This window comes from Equus quagga, chromosome 5, assembly GCF_021613505.1.
Source record: "Equus quagga isolate Etosha38 chromosome 5, UCLA_HA_Equagga_1.0, whole genome shotgun sequence".
Classification (NCBI taxonomy): Eukaryota; Metazoa; Chordata; class Mammalia; order Perissodactyla; family Equidae; genus Equus; species Equus quagga.
Genome location: NC_060271.1, coordinates 39,354,509 through 39,373,310, shown reverse-complemented (window position 1 = coordinate 39,373,310; position 18,802 = coordinate 39,354,509). Strand labels below are relative to the sequence as shown.

General features: G+C 44.9%; 1 protein-coding gene across 6 annotated transcripts in view; it reads left to right on the top strand.

Moving 5' to 3' along the window:
* Positions 1-18,802, top strand: part of VPS13D (vacuolar protein sorting 13 homolog D) — a 253,122-nt gene that overhangs the window by 185,144 nt on the left and 49,176 nt on the right. For 5 of the 6 annotated variants that reach the window (XM_046660125.1, XM_046660127.1, XM_046660126.1 and 2 more), the window contains 2 exons: positions 8,610-8,742; positions 11,764-11,959. The exons of the other annotated variant lie outside the window; for it this stretch is intronic. In XM_046660125.1, the coding sequence (XP_046516081.1) occupies positions 8,610-8,742; positions 11,764-11,959 (329 nt within the window). The remainder of the gene's footprint in view (positions 1-8,609; positions 8,743-11,763; positions 11,960-18,802) is intronic. 6 annotated transcript variants of the gene reach the window in all.

Here is an 18,802-nt window from a genome sequence, read left to right as displayed (position 1 = left end):
CCCATCCCCTCCAGCTTGGCTTCCATCTTTCCCCCCCAGCCTCAGTGGTACATGCTAGTGCTGTGATCGCATGTGTGGTGTGATCCATGTAATGGACGTTTGCAGAACCTCCTCTTTCTCTGCAGCCACTTCAGGTTGTGAGAGTGACAGCTTTGGGAAAGGAGGAAGAGGGCGAAGTCTGTGTGACGGAAGGAGGTAAGGTGTCTGAGTTGGGGTGTTGTTCAAGAAAGGGGATTGGACCCTCACCCTGTTTCTTGCCCAGGGATTTGCATGTAACTTTTCAGAAACTTTATCATTTATATACTTCTCTCCGCTACCTTCCTTTGTCAACCACCACTGCTTGGGAAAGGCAAGATGTCTTTCCTGGTGTGTCTGTAAGGTTTTCACTGGCATTCAGGAGGGAATTTTCCATGAGACAGTCAGGAAAATCGTGGTCGGGCTCCCTCTCTAGATTACCCGGTATCGGATGTAGGTAGATACTTCGCTGACTTTTGCTGGAGATGATCGTGGTCTTTGTTTCATCTGTACAACAGGGATGCTAACAGTGCCTGCCTCATAGGCTTGTTGTGAGGATTAAACTAATTAAGTGATTTTGTAGACATGAAGCCCTTGGAACAGTGGCTGATGCGTCGTAGATGCTGTTGGCCTGGGTTTACAATCCTCAAGTTCCACTATGGTCTTCAGCAGTTGGAAGCTTGCTTTTACCTATTCTGCCACATACTCACTTAAAACTTTCATTTATTTGAAGAAACCACTTGGGGACAGATTTCTTTCTAAAAACCTCAAGATATTTCAAACCCTTGAAATATATCTGACTTTTTCAGTAAGAAGCTCACCTTACACTGGTGCCTCACTTCTGTGATTGTTCGCTATGATGTCACCCATCTTGTTTCTTCCCAGGCGTTTGGCATTAAAGAGAATATATCTGTTCATTTGAAATACAAAGTACTTTACAAGAGTGAAGTCTTTGTGACCTGGAATGAGATAAGTTCGAGCTTCTTTTCTATGGTGAAGTGTTCTGTTTCGTTTCTAAATTTCTATATTTTGAGTTTTTAGTCTATTTATAACTGATTTCTTTATGCTTTCCTTTGTTCCAGAAAGGGCATGAGGTGATTCCTATATTACAGGGGACTCGCAGGATCCATTTGGGGAGAAAGGAGGGGTGGAGCGCTCACTAGAAGAAAGAGGACTTGTAGTCGTAAGCTTTGGCATTTACACCGTGCTTTGTGGTTTTCCCAAGTACTGTTAAAAGCGAGGTCTCTTTGCGTTGGCCCGGGGGCTGTGAGGGTGGCGTTCTCATTGTATCAGTGGACTGATCCTTGACGAGAGTGTGCGTCTTGCTCCTGTTCACCCGGCTAATACTAGTGACAGAATTGGGGTCAGGACTCTGCCTTCCAAAGCCTGTGTGCTTTCCTGGAGTTGAAATAATTTCTCTGCCAACTCAGGCTTTGTGGTGTGACCATCTCAGAGGGATTTTTCTTCCACATCGTAGGCTGTCTCCTGGCTCAGTACTGAGGCGTGGGCCGTTTGTGCATATTGAACAACCTTGTTAGGACGGCAAAACTGGATGTCTGTCGTGGGGTGGGAAGGCCTATTCCCTTGACCAGCACTAACTGTAGAAACCCAGCTTCTGCTTCCCTCTGCCTGCCTCAGGGGTGTTCAGCAGTAGACAAGCGGAAGCCTGGCATCCTCAAGGCAATCCCCTACCCATTCTGGGGGAAAGCCTACAAAGAGGCCTAGCTGAGGAGGAGCCCGAAGGTGGGCACCATCCCGTCCTCAGCTGGGTTTAAAGATTCATCTTGCCCACGTGACTCTTTCTAATTGGTGTTGAGAAAGCAGGCATGTGTCTGTTGTTGAAAATCAGTCTTCCTGGTCCTCTGTGTGTGTGTTCTGCTTATCTCTGTGCTTTACCCTTACAGCAAACTCTACTAGTGCTTTTTAAAGTAAAAGCAAAATCCTATTGTGAGAGTGCTTCTCACCACTCTGAGCTTCTAGATTAATCTGAAACAGCATCTGAGTTCACAGCTGGGTCAGAGTTGCAGAACAGCAAGAGAGACTTGCCAATTCAGCAGGCGTGTGTCTTGGGCTAGTTAAGAACCGGGACAATCTTGAAGTCTGACTTTGTTGCTTATGTTTAGACCTTGTGTGCTGAGATAATTCTGGGTGGCTTTGGATAACTTTGTTTCTTAACTGAAAAGGAGTGTCTGTTGCCTGATAAGTGTTTATCCGTGAAATAGCACCATGGTATGTCTTAGGGTAGGAGGGCCTTTAGATCTCCAGAGACCGAAAACACAGCAAGGTCCTTGGCTTAGGCATGTTACTGGAGTAGAATGTCAGTCCCAGCTTTGAAAAGACCTCTCTTTTATTCTCATTCAGCGTCTCTCTTCTGGATTCTTTCCCCTTCTCTCTTTGCCTTAAGGGCTGTACGTAACCATCACCAAGTAGAACTGAAAACAGACAAACCTACTCCACTTTTAGTGGATAGAGAGATGGGGTCCAGAAATGCCTCTTTCCTGCCAAACCTCGACTTGTTCCATGCCTTTTGTTTTTAATGCCCCTCCCCAGGACCCCCCACCCCCGTCACCATTTGGCTGAGCGAGGACTAGCTGTTTGATTTGCCTTGTGCTGGTGACACATACCCACTGCTTTGTTGGGTCGCATCCTCCTCTAACTCTCCCCTGTTCACAAGTTATCACAAAAGGGTTTTTCAGTGTTAAGGCAAAACTCACACTCTGAGAATCATTTTTAACTGCCATATTTTAACAATACGAAACAGAGTGAAGTGATGAAGACCATTTTGAAGTGACTTAGGTCTGATGTGACTCGAAGGAGGTTTTCCTACTAGTATACCAGCAGAGTTGAGAATGACTCTGCTTTAAGCCTCCAAACTACGTCTAAAAAAGTTGTAAAAACTGGTGGGCTTGTTGTGTGCCAGAGGCTGCCAAGCCTTTTGCATTATCTCCTTGACCCTTCCAAGTAGCCCTTTGGAGTAGGGAGTCTCTGTTTTGTTGCAGATGAGTAGGCTGAGATTCTGGAAAGTTAAGCAGCTCTAACCAGGATGCATATTTAGTAAGTGACAGGGTAAGAATTTGACTCCTCTGCCCCTGCCTTTTGACCACATTATGGCAGTCCCCACTGAGTTCATGTAAGTCAGTCAGCCTTACTTACAGCCCCAATTTTAGCTGGGTTGTCTGAATCTAAGCGTTCAAGCATAGCTTATTGCTGGCGAGGCTGATGAGAATTGGAGCTGTGCTGGTGGCTGAGATTTGCAGCTGTACAACTTTATAGTTGGAAGAATATAAGACTCTCCTTCACACTGCTGAGTCCTGTCACTTCTTTCCCTTTTCCTGTTATACATGGTCACCATCTGCCCTGGTGACAGGAAAGTACTGTCACCAGCAATTACTCAGTGGAACAAGGATGTTAAAGAGGAAGTTTCCATTAGATAAATAGCTATGAAAGAAGAACCTCAGAGAAGGGGGAGAAATCAAGCCCAGGCCCCTGTCGCACTGGCCAAATCTCTTTGGCCTCCCATGCTTGCTGCATACCATAAAAGGGCCAGGGAGACTGATAGGGACACAGTGTGACTTCTCTTGCACCATTCCAGCATCGACTTGAATTTCAGTTTTATGAAATCAACTGTTCCGAGCCCAGCCCCAAACCCCGGCTAATTTGTAGGACTCCAGTTCCATAGACAATGGGATTATTTTTGGAGGGTGGGGTATTGACACGCAGTGTTTGACAGCTATGCAGTAGAACTGGCATCTTGAAGTACTTCTGAGATTTTTACCCCGTTGCTGAAAATATGGCTTCCTAGAAATTCATGGCTTTGGGCTGTGGCCAGAACTCACAAGTGCGGCCTGTGCTTAGCTTCCCTCAGTGAAAGAAGCGGGGGAATCACTGTTGTCTTTGCAAGTGTAATAGCAGGTTTTCTGAAGGATGTTCTGTTCCTTGGACCCTTTCCTCTTAGCTAGGACAGTATTCACTTGTAGCCTTAAGTTTTCTGTGGACTTGAAGTTGCTATAAAATGAGCTATATTGACTTACGCCTCTGCAAATTCTGTGCCTGGTGTTGAGGTATCGCTTATACCAAGTAGAGTTAGAAATTACCTGGAAATTGCCTTCCAGCTGCCAATGGCTTTCCCAGTGTGTGAGTCTGGCATGTGCTCCCTGCCCTGGTGCTTTATGCCCCTCCACGGAGGCCTCCCCTTTACTGGGGATGCCCTCTGCCAATGCTTTGTGTGCACACTGTCTCATTTAATCTTCACAACTTCCCTGCAGAATCTGGTTAGTCCCATTTTGCATATGAGGAAATTGAAGTTCTGATAACTCAATACTGTTTTTTGTTTGTTTTTTTGCTTGTTTGTTTTGAGGAATATTAGCCCTGAGCTAACATCTGCTGCCAATCCTCCTCTTTTTGCTGAGGAAGACTGGCCCTGAGCTAACATCAGTGCCCATCTTCCTCTACTTTATATGTGGGACGTCTGCCACAGCATGGCTTGCCAAGCAGTGCCATGTCCACACTCGGAATCTGAACCAGTGAACCCCAGGCCCCTAAAGCAGAACATGCAAACTTAACCTCTGCGCCACTGGGCCAGCCCCCTCAATACTGTTTTTATTGAGTGGCTCATATGTGTCAGGCTCTGTGCTGAGTGTTTTGCGTGTTGTATCTAATCCTGACGGCGCCCCTGTAGGTGTATACTCTGATGACCATTTTGAAGATAAGGAAATGGAGGCTCACAGAGATGAAGCTATTTGTCCAGGATTTCATAGCTATTAAATGTCATAGTCAAAATTCGAGCTCAGGAGGGAATGGCTTTCCATTGTGCCGCAGGCATATGTCCTGACTGAGGTCCTTGAGGCAGGAGGCAGGAACCACTTCTGATTTAGGATTCTCATTTGCTAGCCTGGCACACAGTAGGGCTTCCGTACATATTTGACTGGACGCAGAACTAGACTGTGCTTGCTCATATCCTGATGGTTTTCAGCCATTTCCCCAGTGCCTCTGGGATTAGTTTTCCCTTTGAATAATCTGAATGTCTCCCTCCAGTCTTCATTTCCCATTTTGATCATCCACGAGCATGCCATAGAGCATCTGCTCTGAAAAAACTTCAAATTAAATTTGATTTTCAACACATTTAGCTTTTCTTTTAAAAATACATGGGCAGAACTGGGTGGAAAGGGGAAGGATGTCCTGCACCCCTCACTCCCACATGATGTTGTAGCTTTCATGGGTGTCTCTGCTCTGTTTTGACAATCATCTTCAAAGTCAAGGACATGGGTGAAATAACACTTCCTAGCCTCGGAGAAGACGAGTGCCAGAGGGCACCCATGAAGAGTGCTTCCTGGAATCGCTTCTCTCTCCAGCCCTTGTTCCCACCCTGTCTTTGGGGGAGAAATAAGATAGGGGTGTGATTTACTTTCCCACTGAGGTGGGGAATGAGAGATGGAATTAAGGATGACTAAGTGCTCCCACAGTGAGAGAAGGCCCAAGCTTTGTGGTGCCCTGGATTCAGGACTCACAAGCCCAGTGGACTGGCCCAAAGCCCAGCCTTTGACCACGGTACCCTTCATCTAGCTGGCTTTGGTTTAGTTCCTATAAAAAGTCTCTCTCCTTAAAATCTGATTAACCTCTCATCCGTACGAGTTTGGTTGGATCACAGATTTCAACATCTCCCCAAGTTTTCTGAGTTCTTAAAGTCACCTTTCTAGGCATGAAGACTTTTGTAATCATTTCCTATTAATATCTTTGTGTCCTTTACTTCTACTCACTAGTGACCAAGGACAGTCCACTTGGCTTGCATAGTCATTTTTTATAGACAGAGAAGTGGGAATTCAGATGGAAGTCCTGCTGTAAGTGGAGCAGGTGTAGGCACCTCTCCACGGCAGGGGGAGGCACCTGAGAAGCACGTGGAAGAATCCAGCATTTAGGGGCAGCAGTGGTCTCCTGGGTCATCTGACCCCATCCTCCTGAGGTCACTGTGGTATTTTGTACAGAGAACACCCAGGTCCAGTTGGTGCTGGGAGTGCCAAGGCTGCTGCAGCAGAATTGATTGGCAAGTAAGCTTGTGGCATTGGCTCACTCATAACCCTTGGATATTAAACTTGTTTTATTGACAGGAGGTGGGGGCGCGGGGGTGAAGGAGAGGGGGTGGTTTTGCGCAGTTTGCCTAAATTATTCTCCCAAATTCTCTTAGAGGGAAAAAGTATTGTGGGATTTTAACTTCCTCCTAGTCAGCTGCCAGAAATAGGTAGACAGAACTTTCACTTAATATCTCTTCCAAAGAAATACCTCTCCTCAAGGACAGTAAGAGTGTGAGAAAAATGGGAAGGACCTGAACGAGACCCCGCAAGTAGCCTGGGTGCTGCTGGACCTCTCCAGGGGAGCTCGCGCGTCCGGAGACACCCACGATGCGCTCCCGAGACAGCTCTTCACTGCACCGCCCCCTCACCTCTGCTCCCGCGTCAGGCAGAGGCGTGCCGTCCAGAATATAGCAGGGACTAGTTCTGGACCCTTTCCAAAAACAAGGGTCACATTTTCCTCTCCTCTCTCGCTTCCCAGCTGCTTTAAGTTTGCGCTCCCGGTCCTTGTCACTGTCTGTTCCGTGTGTGGAATTGTTACCTTCCTAATGAGGCTCATCCTTGAGAATAGGCCTAAGGCTGCCATTTGTTTGTATCCTCAGTAGTGCCTAAACCTGTGCTGGGCCCGGAGTAAGTGCTTAATAAAGAGATTCCAGCTCGGATCATAGATCACATACTGTCCGAGCTGGAGAGGATTCTGGAACCACCAAGCCCCACACTCTATTTTACAGATGGTACCACTCCAGAAACTCACTTAGGAGGCTGGTGTTTATCTGTTGGAAAGAGAGGGTTTTGGGTTTTTTTTCAATGTCAAAGCCTAGCGTAAATGACCATAACTCTAAACCTTTTAAAGACTTTCTTCAAATGGTGCAGGATGTCCCTCCTTGGACTAGTAGCTGAGTAATAACAGTAAGAATGCCAACTCAATTCCATATCCTGAGCCACTGTCGCTAATCCTTCCAGCCCCATGTCAGTGTCGGCACTGTCACCGTTCTCCAGATGCCAGGAAGGAGGCTCAGTGGCAGGGCGCCTTGTCGGGGTCGTGCAGCTATCGCAATGCTGGAGAGAGGACTAGAATCTGCTTTGGTCAGATGCACAAGCTTGTGGCCTGCAGTCGCTCTTAAATGGGGTCCCTGATGAAAGTCCTCACTTAGTGATTCACAGCGCTGGCTTTCCAACATCCCGTGGTGTCTGTGTCCTAAAGGAAATTGTGAAATTAATTTTCATTAAATTTAGTTCTCTAATTAGGCAGGGAGTGACAGGAAGGTCAAGGCAAAAAGCAAATAATGATAGAGATTGCATTTCCAGAAAGGTTGGTACTCACCGCCCTGGATCGTAAAAGCATTGGCGTTCAGCAAGAGGAACGAGTGTTCCCGTATCTTGCTCCAGGAAACGCTGCTTTACACAGAACTGCTGTTTCTGCCTCTCGTCCTGCTTCCCTGCCCAGAACTCACCTTCTCCTGTCTCTAGCGTCAGGAAGCCTCAGGACTGACGGCTCACCAGGGCAGATCTGTATAACCCTCCTTGGCAAACCAGAATGAAACAGGCTACCCTGTGTCCTGGGTCTTCAAGGCAGTCTGTTCGCCTTGAATCTTTCCACTGAGCTCTTATATCTAAATAGCATTCCTGTGAGTTTTCTGAAAGGTTAGTCCCGGGTCATTGGCACTTAAACCACTTGTTTTGGTAGATCCTTCCTGAGAAGGTTAATTATATATTTGATATCCTTCCCTTTTTATGCCTGAATGATGAGGATAAGTACCCTGTGGTTTATTAACTGTCACTTTAAACCTTTTCAAATTGTCTTGTGACAAAACAGAGTTTTATGTCCTTTTCATCTCACTTTGATGGATGACACAGCTTCTCTGGTTAAAATATGCCAGGATAAATAAAATCTGTCTCTGATTTGTGGGGGAGGATTTTGCATGTGAAGTCATGAGTTCAAGTCTGCCACTTCCTATGAAGGTGGCCTAACCTGTTAACCTTTCCAGGTACTTCATTTTTTCTTTTGACAAATGAGGCTAGGCCCCTAGGCACTTGGTAATTGTCGAATAAGTGAAAGAAAAGGCATTGCTTTAGGGCAGTTGGTGTCTAAAAATTTTGATACTAAACCCTAAAGCAACAATTTGCCACATTTCTGTTTTGAACCCCACTGATTCTTAGAGCCAAGAGCCGCTGTCCTCACCGTTGCAGAATCCCAATGCTTGCCCCTCTCCCAGGCCATCTTCTTCTGCCTTTCGTTTCCCTGTAAATTTGCGATAGACTCCTGGAAGGTAAGTACCAGTATGGATTTTTAGTAGTTGTTTTGCAGCTTTGCCTCCACCAGTGTGAGCATCCCACACTTCGTATGTGTCCAGTGCTTGAGAACCACTCTCCCGGGACACACAGTGTATGTAATTCAGCAGTTAATCTCTCTCTCAGTCGGTATTTACTGAATCCCAGCGAGGGAAGGGATTTATTTAAGATCATAAAGTAGTGAAAATAGTGCTGAGGTCTTAAAACTCTTTTCCTTCTGTTTTTAATTCATTCCAGTTTGCAGGGACGTTATCAGATGGTTTAGGAAAGACGATGGACAATCGGCATCAGTCAGAGCGGGAGTACATCCGATACCATGCAGCTACAAGTGGAGAACACCTTGTAGCTGGCATCCATGGCCTGGCTCACGGTAAGGCACATGATAGCAGGCTCCAGAAGAATGGCTCTGCTGCCACAGTTGCTCGGAGGGGCCTTTTCACCCATCCGGGCACAAGTAGAAAAAAGAAAGCTGACAACAGTGAAACCCTAGTTTGATGTTGTGGTGGGCCTGACAGCCTTCCGAGCTCTGTCTTCTCCTCCTCGCAACTCAAGTGCTACAGCCTGGGAGAAGCCTTCATTCGTTTTCAGAATGCTCTGTGCATCGCATTCCCTCCTATTCTCTGGCTTCTTTTCCTGAGGTGTGGTAAAGTGTAATCCACTGAACCACTTTTTAGAATATGGAAGTGTCGGGGGCCGGCCCGTGGCTGAGTGGTTAAGTCTGCGCACTCTGTTTCGGTGGCCCAGGATTTTGCCTGTTTGAATCCTAGGCGCGGACATGGCACCACTCATCAGGCCACGCTGAGGTGGCGTCCCACATACCACAACTAGAAGGACCCACAACTAAAAATACACAACTATGTACCCAGGGGTTTTGGGGAGAAAAAGGAAAAATAAAATCTTTAAAAAGAAAAAAGAATATAGAAGTGCTGCTTCAAGTTGCCTTCTGCTTACTGATCTTTCCTTCCATAGAAAGTGAAAAGTGAAGTTGGCTGCCAGGTTTGTGGCCCAGATGTTTTTGAGTCTTGTATAAATGCACATTCACAGGGATTGTAAATCCATGTGCCCAAGAGATAGGTGATGGCATGAATGTCTTAAGTCTGAATTTGTTTGAATTCTGACTTTGAATGCTTTAATTCTGACTAACTTGCCTTTTGTTGCATTTTTCTTAACAACTTGTTAGTGTGGCATTCAAGGCCCTTGGAAATATAAACCCAGCCAACTTTTCCAACCACTGTCCCCCAGCCACAGTATACCTGAGCCATTCAGACCTCCGCACTGCCCCCAGGCATGCCTCCAAGTCCTTGCTCACTCACGCTCCTTCTGCCCTCCCCTCCTCTGCCTCTCTTTGTTGCCTATCAAAATCCTATGCAACCTCTAAGTCCCAACTCAAATGACATTTGCTCAGTTCCACTCTCCCCGGTTAGAATGAATGACAGGGAGAGCACACGTGGCAGTCTGGGTTGCACACGTAGCCAGCTGTGAGTCTTGCTGTCCTGGTAGAGTGTGAGGACCAGGAGAGCAGAAAGACCGTTTTGTGTTGTCTTTCTGCTTGCAGTACCTCACGTGGTATGTGGCTTATAGCTCATGCTTAGTGATGGCTAGTAAATTGAACTGTTTGTACCAAATTCTTAGGAATAGTCTGAAGCTATCAGAAGTCATGTCAGGACTGATCAAGTTTTGAATATCTGCATTTGGATGAAGAAAAAGGAATATTCTCTTCATGCTTAGGACACAATATTTAGGACAGAGTTTTTGTTTATCAACTTTCCTAATGGTGAGGTTTGGATCCAAATGCCTTTGCTTTTCCTGAGCCTGCCCAACTGGAAAGGGAGCAGCCCCCAAGGAGACATCAAGCTAGAAGTAAAATTTGGCTGAACTTAATCTGTTTATGGACTTTCCAAGTTGATTGTTGGGCAATCATTTGGGGTTAAAGATTTAATCATTCTCTCTAGTAACTGTAATGATAGTGCGTTGAACTATTAGAGGACTGGTTTTTGGTGAATATAAAATGCTTTGCTGTGTATAATGCCTTTATCTCTCCAGCGTCCTTGGCTGTGGAGAAAAAGCATAGCTGTCCTCACTTTTTAGATGGACCTACTAGTGTGCTGAGACGGAGGGCGGTTGGTTCAAGGTGGCAGAATCCCCTCCAGGCAAGGATCGTTCAGAGAATATGTATAGCCTCTCTAGGAGCCAGTTAGGCCAGTCTGAGACCAGAAACCAGTGGCCTTATCCAAGGAGGATCCGTTAAGCTCTGGATTGTATGAAAACAGTAACCTAGAAGGAGTTTCTTCCTTCAGGATGAAAGAACCCTTAAAAGATAACAAGAACCAGAGTCCATTCACTCTCCTTGGTTTAAAAACTGGGAGTCATGCTCAGTTCTCTCCGTAGGCTCTGCTTCCCCCAGGCTCAGTCATGTCTCTCTCTGCCATGAGCTTTGCTCAGAAGGTTGGAAAGGGATGTTGCCTCACTGCAGCAAACAGACCCAGAATCCAAAAGAAACGTTGTGAATTCTCAGTACGTTCTCACCCAAGGAATTTCCTTTACCAATTTGTCTCACTAGAGCTGAAGAGTCTAGAGAGCTTCCTCACACCCCCACTGTCCAAGGGTAAACATCCTGTGAGTGTCCCTGGCACAGGTCCTGGAAGTGCTCCCCGCACAGGGCCCTGCTTCTTCCTGCAATGCCTGTGTCCTCTCCAGCCTCCACCAACTGCTGGCCACTTACGAGGCTCTTCAAGGTCATCACTGTCAACTTGCAGAATGTTTGGAATGTCTTTTGACCTCGGTTGGTCTTTTGGATTGACTCCACTGAGGGTCCGGCTGCCTTTGGCAGCTTTTGGGGGTGCCTTTCATCAAGGCTTCGTCATTTACTGTGATTGCCTGTTCCTGACTTCAGCAAAGTGCACAGTAGCTTTGACCACATTTTAAACATTTGGTGGTGTTGGCCGGTCACACAGTGTTCTTTGAAAACTGAGGATCTATATTTAGTTATTTCTCTGCCTTATATTTTATGGGATCCCAACTTTCCCTGCAGGCCCTGTTTGCTAGTCTGGTGATTTGATCCTACTGTCTGCATCCTCTCCTGATTGCCCAAATGCTGCCTAAGCTCTGGGATTGAACAGTAGCCACTGCGAACCTCTTAGCTTGTCTCTGATTTTTTAAAACTGGAACACACTTTACTTCTGACTAATGTGTACTATATATTCTCTGACTGTGAACTTCCTGGCAAAGTCTGCTGGTTCCACATCCTGAGTTGGCCTGCCTGTGACCTATCAAGAAGTAGACAGAATGCCCTAAGTTGCCTTGCCAGGTGCATGGAATTGAGGGGTTTGGCTTTAAATGCTCTTACTGTTGTCCTTGGCCAGATTACAATAGCCCTTGTCTTTTTTGCTAGGTATCATTGGTGGATTGACCAGTGTTATAACCTCAACAGTGGAAGGTGTGAAAACAGAAGGGGGTGTCAGCGGTTTCATATCTGGCCTTGGGAAAGGGCTCGTTGGCACTGTAACCAAGCCAGTGGCAGGCGCCCTGGACTTTGCATCAGAAACAGCCCAGGCGGTGAGAGACACAGCCACACTTAGCGGCTCCAGGTCAGTAGTCATGGGGGGACTGGCTTCTGCAATTTCCAGCCCAGGTCTGCTGCTTCTCCTAACCCATACTGATATGTTTAATAATATACTTTCTGCCTTAATGATGTGATTTTTAAAAATTTGAATACATATAACTAAAATTTATGACCTGCCTAATATAAATACGTGAAAATGAGGCACAAAAACATGGCATGGCTTCTTCCAGATCTATGTCTCTCTGTCTATATCTGTGTCTGTGTGCACTGGAGATATATATCATATAGGTGTAGATATAGATATATGTTGTTTTTCTTCATTAGAGGGGTCAGAAATAGGATTACATCCTTACAAGTATCCCTTGTTCACCAAACTAACTAGACCCCCGCTGCCCATTAAGAGAAGTGTCGGGCTGTAGGCTGTCTTCCTCTGAGGCCCCACGGCACAGTTCTAGAGTCCCTGCACTTGTGCTTCACCACGTGGGTCTGTGCTTCTACTTGAAAGGGCCAGCCAGTCCCCAGCCTCACAGAGAAACTACCAAGCAAGTTGGCGGGTCTGCTATGGGATGCTGCCTTGCCTTGGTACCAGCTGAGACAGGAAATCAATGACAGATCATATGGCTCCAAATCCTACAGAACTTAGCTATTCATGTTAGTGGCCTGCTTTAGCCTCCCCTTTTTCAGAGTGACTAATTGAGGATCTTATCAATAAAGGGTGTAATGAATGTTACAGTTCCCAGCCAAGCTGGACTCCACTTAAGCCCAGAAGGATTTTGCTGCTGCCTAGATAATAGATAGTCCCTAAGTGAATTAGTGTGCCCTTTTAGAGTGCCTAGGGTCTGGGCCATGTCCACATCCTATTGCTCCTCAAATAGGATTTGAAGTGAAGTCGTCCCCAACTAAAATGAATTCATTTGTCTGTCACCAGGAAACCTAACTGATGACACGTTACTGCAGTGGGGGAGATGCTTGAGACTGTAGGCTGGGACCATGCAGTGTGTTCTGCCAGAATGTCTTCCATCTGGAAGCAGCTGGTTTTTAGGAAAGGATCTGTAGAGTTTACTTTAGTTAAGTTACGTTCTATTCTCGGATGCAGAGCTAAAACAATCCTGAGTATACTGTGAAGCATCTCTGAAGTTAGGAGGAGGGACAGGAGGGAGGTTTCGAAGGTATTTCCAGTTAGTTTGTCCGTGTCTGCTCAAAGCCCGAGAAGCCTCCGTCCAGTATTTTGTTAGGACAGTAAGACCTACTGAAGTGTGAGTAAAGCAGGAGGCCCCTGAGAGTTCCAAAAGAACCATCCTTATTCTTAAAATCCCAAAGTGGTCAAGGGATTGAGTGATTTGTTTCAAAAAGGGTCTGAGGTATAGGTACTCAATTTTAAAAATATCATTGTTTTGTGCTGTGCACTTTAATGATGTTGACCAGAAAGAAATCGCTTGAGTTTTGTACAGTGTCAGTTTGGAAGTCTTGATAAAGTTTTGCGTTCTTTTTAGGAGCCTAAGAAAGGAACAGAATGGTTGCTGTAGAAAGAAAGGTGTTCTTGTCATTTCATCAGCGGTGCAGCGTTGCTGTAGAAGGTTCGACTTAGTGTCAGCCAGTATACACGTCATTCGTTCGTTTTCATTGATTGAAAATTCCCTAAGAACCCAAGTTTGGGAATACAGCAGAAAGCAAGGCTGGCCCGGGTCTTCCAGGGCTTACAGTCAAGCAAGGCAGCAAACATAGAATGAATCATCATATAAATAATTATTTGCTAAAATTATGATAAATGACATGGAAGATTTACAGGGCGCTGCGCGACTGTGTAAGCAGAAGGCGGGGGAGAGAAGGAGGTTGGCTAACACATGGTCACTGGGGTCAAAAAGGCATTTCTAGGGAAGTGACATTTGAGATGAATCCTGAAGTCTAAGTAGGAGCTGGCCAGGGGAAGAGAAGCAAGAATCGCATTCCAGGTAAAAGGGGTACAGAGGGGCTGTGCAGCTGGCCTCGCAGGAAACCGTAATTGGGCAGTCTGAGTGAAGTTTACCTGTCAGCTTCCCAGCACAGCGGTCTGCTGAGCCATTCAGTCCTAGAAACAAAAGCTACAGTGACAAGTGAGGAGCAGCCAGGTAGTCATGGGGCTATGGGCGGGAAGCTTCCAAGAGGGAGAATTAGCTTCTGTGTCTCCTCTCTGTTCCTGGAGGAGCCCAGAGTCGGAGAGCCGTGGCCAAAGGTACCAGAGGTGAGTGGGGTACAGGCTAGACCTATGCAGATTGGAGGCCGCAAAGAAACTTGGCCCTTTACCCTTTATTGCACTGAAAAGGCGTTAACAGATTCTTCTGAAACACTTTAACCAACTTCCCTCAGTCCATTTATCGAGGACCAAAAGTAAGGTTATTAATGAGGATCCACGTGCTGGAGAGAAAACACTTGACCTGGAAAACAGTAAGGCTGGATCCCAACATCCTTACCTACTAGCGTTGGGCCCCTGCAGTGTCCTAGCCTAGCTAAGCCTCAGTTTTCCATCTACGAATTGGGGATAAACACGCCTGTCTATTTATTCTGCCTCTCAGAGGTCTGAAGCCCAACCAGAGTTATTTTCATGTGGAAGCTATAAAGAACTATAAAGCGCTGGGCAATATTGTTTTTGAAAGTCACATTAAAGGAGCACAGAGATTCCTGCAGGTGGAGAAATGCTTCAGTGCCTTAAGGGTCTGTTCTGATGACACTGTGGTCTCTCAGGAACATTCTAGTTCTACCAAGGGATAAATCACCCTGGTTTCTTGGAAGTGAGTTATAACCATCTCCAACTATCCCAGTTGATTGAACAGGATCCAGGGGTGTTACTCAGGGTTTTTCCCCACTGTTTAGACAACAGGGACTAACAAATGATTTGAAGGGATTAGAAGTGAGATTCTGACCGAGGGCTGACCTGAGCCCAGGGCCTGAGCCAGGAGTAGAACCCAGGAGTCCGAGAGTTCTGCCTCTGAGTCTGCACTTGGAATGAGCCTTTCTGCTGCTTTTGTAATATTTCATCCAAGTGAAGCCTTAGATCTTAGCATCTATGTTTTAAATGACCCAAATTTTAAGCAGATGATAGCAAAGTAAGCCATAAAACTGTGAAAGAATACTCCTTCCAGTAATCCATCTGAAAAGTGGCCTTACAGGAAACATTGGCTCCTTTTTGTGTTTATTTGAACATGATTTTATTTATAGGGAACCCCCCCCCCTTGAGTTCTTTTAGATTAAAATACTTCCAAGTTGTTCTTGTTGGAGTGTACAGGCATTCCAAAAAGACAGCCACCTAACTTTTCTCTGAAATTTCCATGCAGTCTAATAGTTCTTGTGAAGGCAGGTGGGGGTAGGGGAGAGCGGAGGGCGGAGGACAGCAGAGCCTTTGGCCTCAGCATGAATGTTGTGGACCAATATCCCCTGCTGCATTTGTTAACTGGACAAGTATGTGTGGTTTGGAACTGAAATAAGAAGCCTTTTCCAAGGCAACGTTCTGCTGGCTCAGGTTGCATCTTCTAGTCTACGTGTATTGGGCCACATTTGTCTGTTCCCAAGTAAAGTTTATGAAAATGGCACAGATGCAGCCACACTTGTGGTGCCATTGAACCCATGTGGAAAAGCCCACAACCCTTCAAATAGACCAGGCCAAGGCAGGGCACCCACTGGCTGAGCACGCCCAGTTCTCTGCATGGGTGGTGGTATCCGATGGTAATATTTGAAAAGATATTTTGGTGGAAAGCTGCAGAAACCCAGGAACAGCCATTTCACAATAAAAGGCAAAAATACCATTGAGAAGAGAGGAGTTTTTGATTCTGGGCTATTTATTTCCTTATTTATTTCTTTAAATACTGTCTCTTGTAGACTTTGGGTTGCATGACGTTTTAGGAAAGTAGCAGATGGTGATTAATAAAGCTGGGCCCTGAGGTTTCCTCCAAAATATGTCTTCACCTTTTTAGTCAAGACTCAAAACAGGGTGGGGGGGACGAGGTGGGAGTTGGCAGAACTTGAAATATTTAAACTAATTTAGCAAAGCTCAGGAGCGTTGGAGTTTATCTCATTATTTAAGTTAGATAAGGAGGAAGGGGGAATTTGAAGGATAATGATAGATCATTGTTTAAGAATATAGCCCTCAGGACTCTGATAATGTTCTGGAATCCCAGGACCCTTGTATTGTGCATGTAGGTGTAAATTCCATTTGCTCTGAGAGCTTTTGAGTAACCTTTCAGTTGACTTCACGAAAAAGATTTATGGTGGGCGTAATTTGACTTTTTCAGTAAAAACACACCCAAGACACCACCCCAAAATTTGTCATATACACTTTCCATTAATGGCCTCTTGGATGTGAAATGGAGACAGTTTTCTTAAGGAAAAGTCCTTTTTGTTACGGTATGTACGTCTTACCCGTGACTATCTGGGATAAAAGGGTTAAGACCCTCTTGGGTCACCAGGTTGGACAGATCAGAAGAAAGTCAGCAAAGGGAATTTTGGAAATGCTTCTGCTCCTCTTTCATTCTACTTTGGTGAAACTGCTTTTCATTATTCTGTTCTGAAAGCAACATTTACCCTTCTTGGCATCGTACATAATCACACCAGAGAATTGGTATGAATTGAACCTTTAGGGAACTTCCAAGGTAAAAATCTAGTAGAAATTAAAATGTTTGTTAGGTTACACCAGTGCTCTCAATTTTTTCCACTAATGTTCCATTTAAGGCAGAGGAGAGTGGCCTGATACCCCATGTATCCAGGGGCAGAGCAAATTCAACATTTCTTGGAAAGTTTCTGTTTTGTCTTGAAACTATAAATGAATTTTACATTTTATCTCATGCTTATTTTAATAAGAAAATGTTTTTAATTGCTACCCAGTAAAATTAACCCTTCAGAAAGACAGACCACGTCTTCTGGTAGCTGCTGCCTCATACTCGTTTAAGAAGTACAAGGTGCTCCTTCCAGATGAGTCTTGTAGACCCTGGTAGCATCAGTATAAAGACATGTATGCTGGTAAGGGTGAAAAGCTAGAGCCTGATACATATTTGACCCTGAGGCTCTGTTTCTTATCTTCGAGCACCTCTTGTCTTTTGACTTGGTAACTACCCGCTGCTCGGGGCAGTCGGTACATCAGTAACACGTCAGTTTCATCATGAAAAGGAATTAGATTTCACTGAAACTGAAAAGTTCTTGTGGCATCCACCTGAAGGAAAGGGACTATTCCTATCTCTCCTCTGTTGTCCGTAAGTGGCACAGTGGACAGATATAGGGGCAACCACTTCATCTTCTACCCGGCCTTGAGAGCCATGTAGTCTCACTTCCTGATCTTGCCAAATGAGGCCTTTCCAGAGAATGCCTGAAGGCAGATGGATCATGTTCTCAGTCCTGAGCAACCCCAGAAGGAAGAACAACATTCATGGGATGTCTCACTCAGGTCTGAAATTAAGCTGATGAAGTTACAGGATAAGATATTTTTAAGAAACATCTTAAAAGTCCTTCATGCCTTATAAGTCAAAATTCCTCTCACAGGAACACAAGCAGAGAAATGTTATTTTCTAAGACAGACTTCTTCCCTCTTGATGAACTCTAAATACTGTACTCGCCTTTCACTCAAAGGCTCCAGACAGTGCCATTCGCATTATAATAGAACTTATGGAAGCTCAGATCTGTTGCTGAAAAAAAAACAGAAAGTGTGTGTGTTCCTGAACACACATATTTGAGAAAAGCCTTTCCATTTCTGAAATCCCATGGCTCATTTTTATGCGAGATTATCTGTTAGTAAAAAAAACCCACTTTTTTGGTCATGGTACATTATAATCATTTCTAGAAAGGAAGGCGTCTATTTTTTGCCATTTTTGGCATGCAGAGATGACTGACTTCATGGAAACAGCACAATCCAGCTTCCAAAAGTAAAAATAAATTGACTTTAGGTATGTACGTCTTTAAAGTACAGTTCTTGTATCTCAACCAGCAGGTCTTTACTCAAAGAAAATAGAATGGAAAAGGTGATTGCTTTTTGATTTTGGTTTCTTCCATTTAATAATCAACCTAGCCATTGTACATCTATAGTCCCTTCCTTGTTCAATGACTTGATCTTTAAAACTCTGGAATGATACCCAATCTTACATACATAAGATGTAGATTTATGGTTTGAACTTTAAGAGAAACAGCACAGTGTATTTCCTCCTGAGAAAAGTTTGTATTTTGTGCATTAGAGAGTAATGAAAAGCCATTTAGTTTTATGGAATTCCTCTGAAAAGGCCTTATTTTTAGGTGTTGATGACTACCCTGTGTCTTTCATGGTTTTCCCTTGCAGAATCCTCCCTCTTTGCTCAGGATGAAATTAGAATCTCCCTTAAAGAGAGTATCCAGATTTGAGTTCAAATGCCCTGCTCCCAGAGAGCTTCAGACTGTAAGATAATTCTGAGATACGCAGAGGACATAGGGGCCAGCAGGGAACTGAAGACTGTAGTATTGTATTGTAAGTAAAGGCTTGTAATCTTTGGAGGAAGAAAAGGTAGGTTTGGGTTTTAGCTTAACCCTGAGTTTCCTTGCCCCATACCTTTATCTCGTACTCTTTTGCCAGACTGCCTCTCAAAGACAGATTCTTACTAAGTTTCTCACTATTTGTCAAATGGGAGGAAAATAAGATTGGATTAGCAAAACATTGTAATCAGAATATATTCTCAAAGAAACAGTTTTATTATATCAGGCTTATATAACTCAAATCAGATTAACAGTGTTACTAATCTATACCCTTAGTGGATTTACTTTAATACATAGAGGAAACTGATATCTACTTAGCACAAAATTTGTAGGTATGGGTCCTTTTAGAGCAAAGGTTCTCAAAATATGGTCTAGGGAGCCCTGGAGAACCCCCAAACCTTTCAGG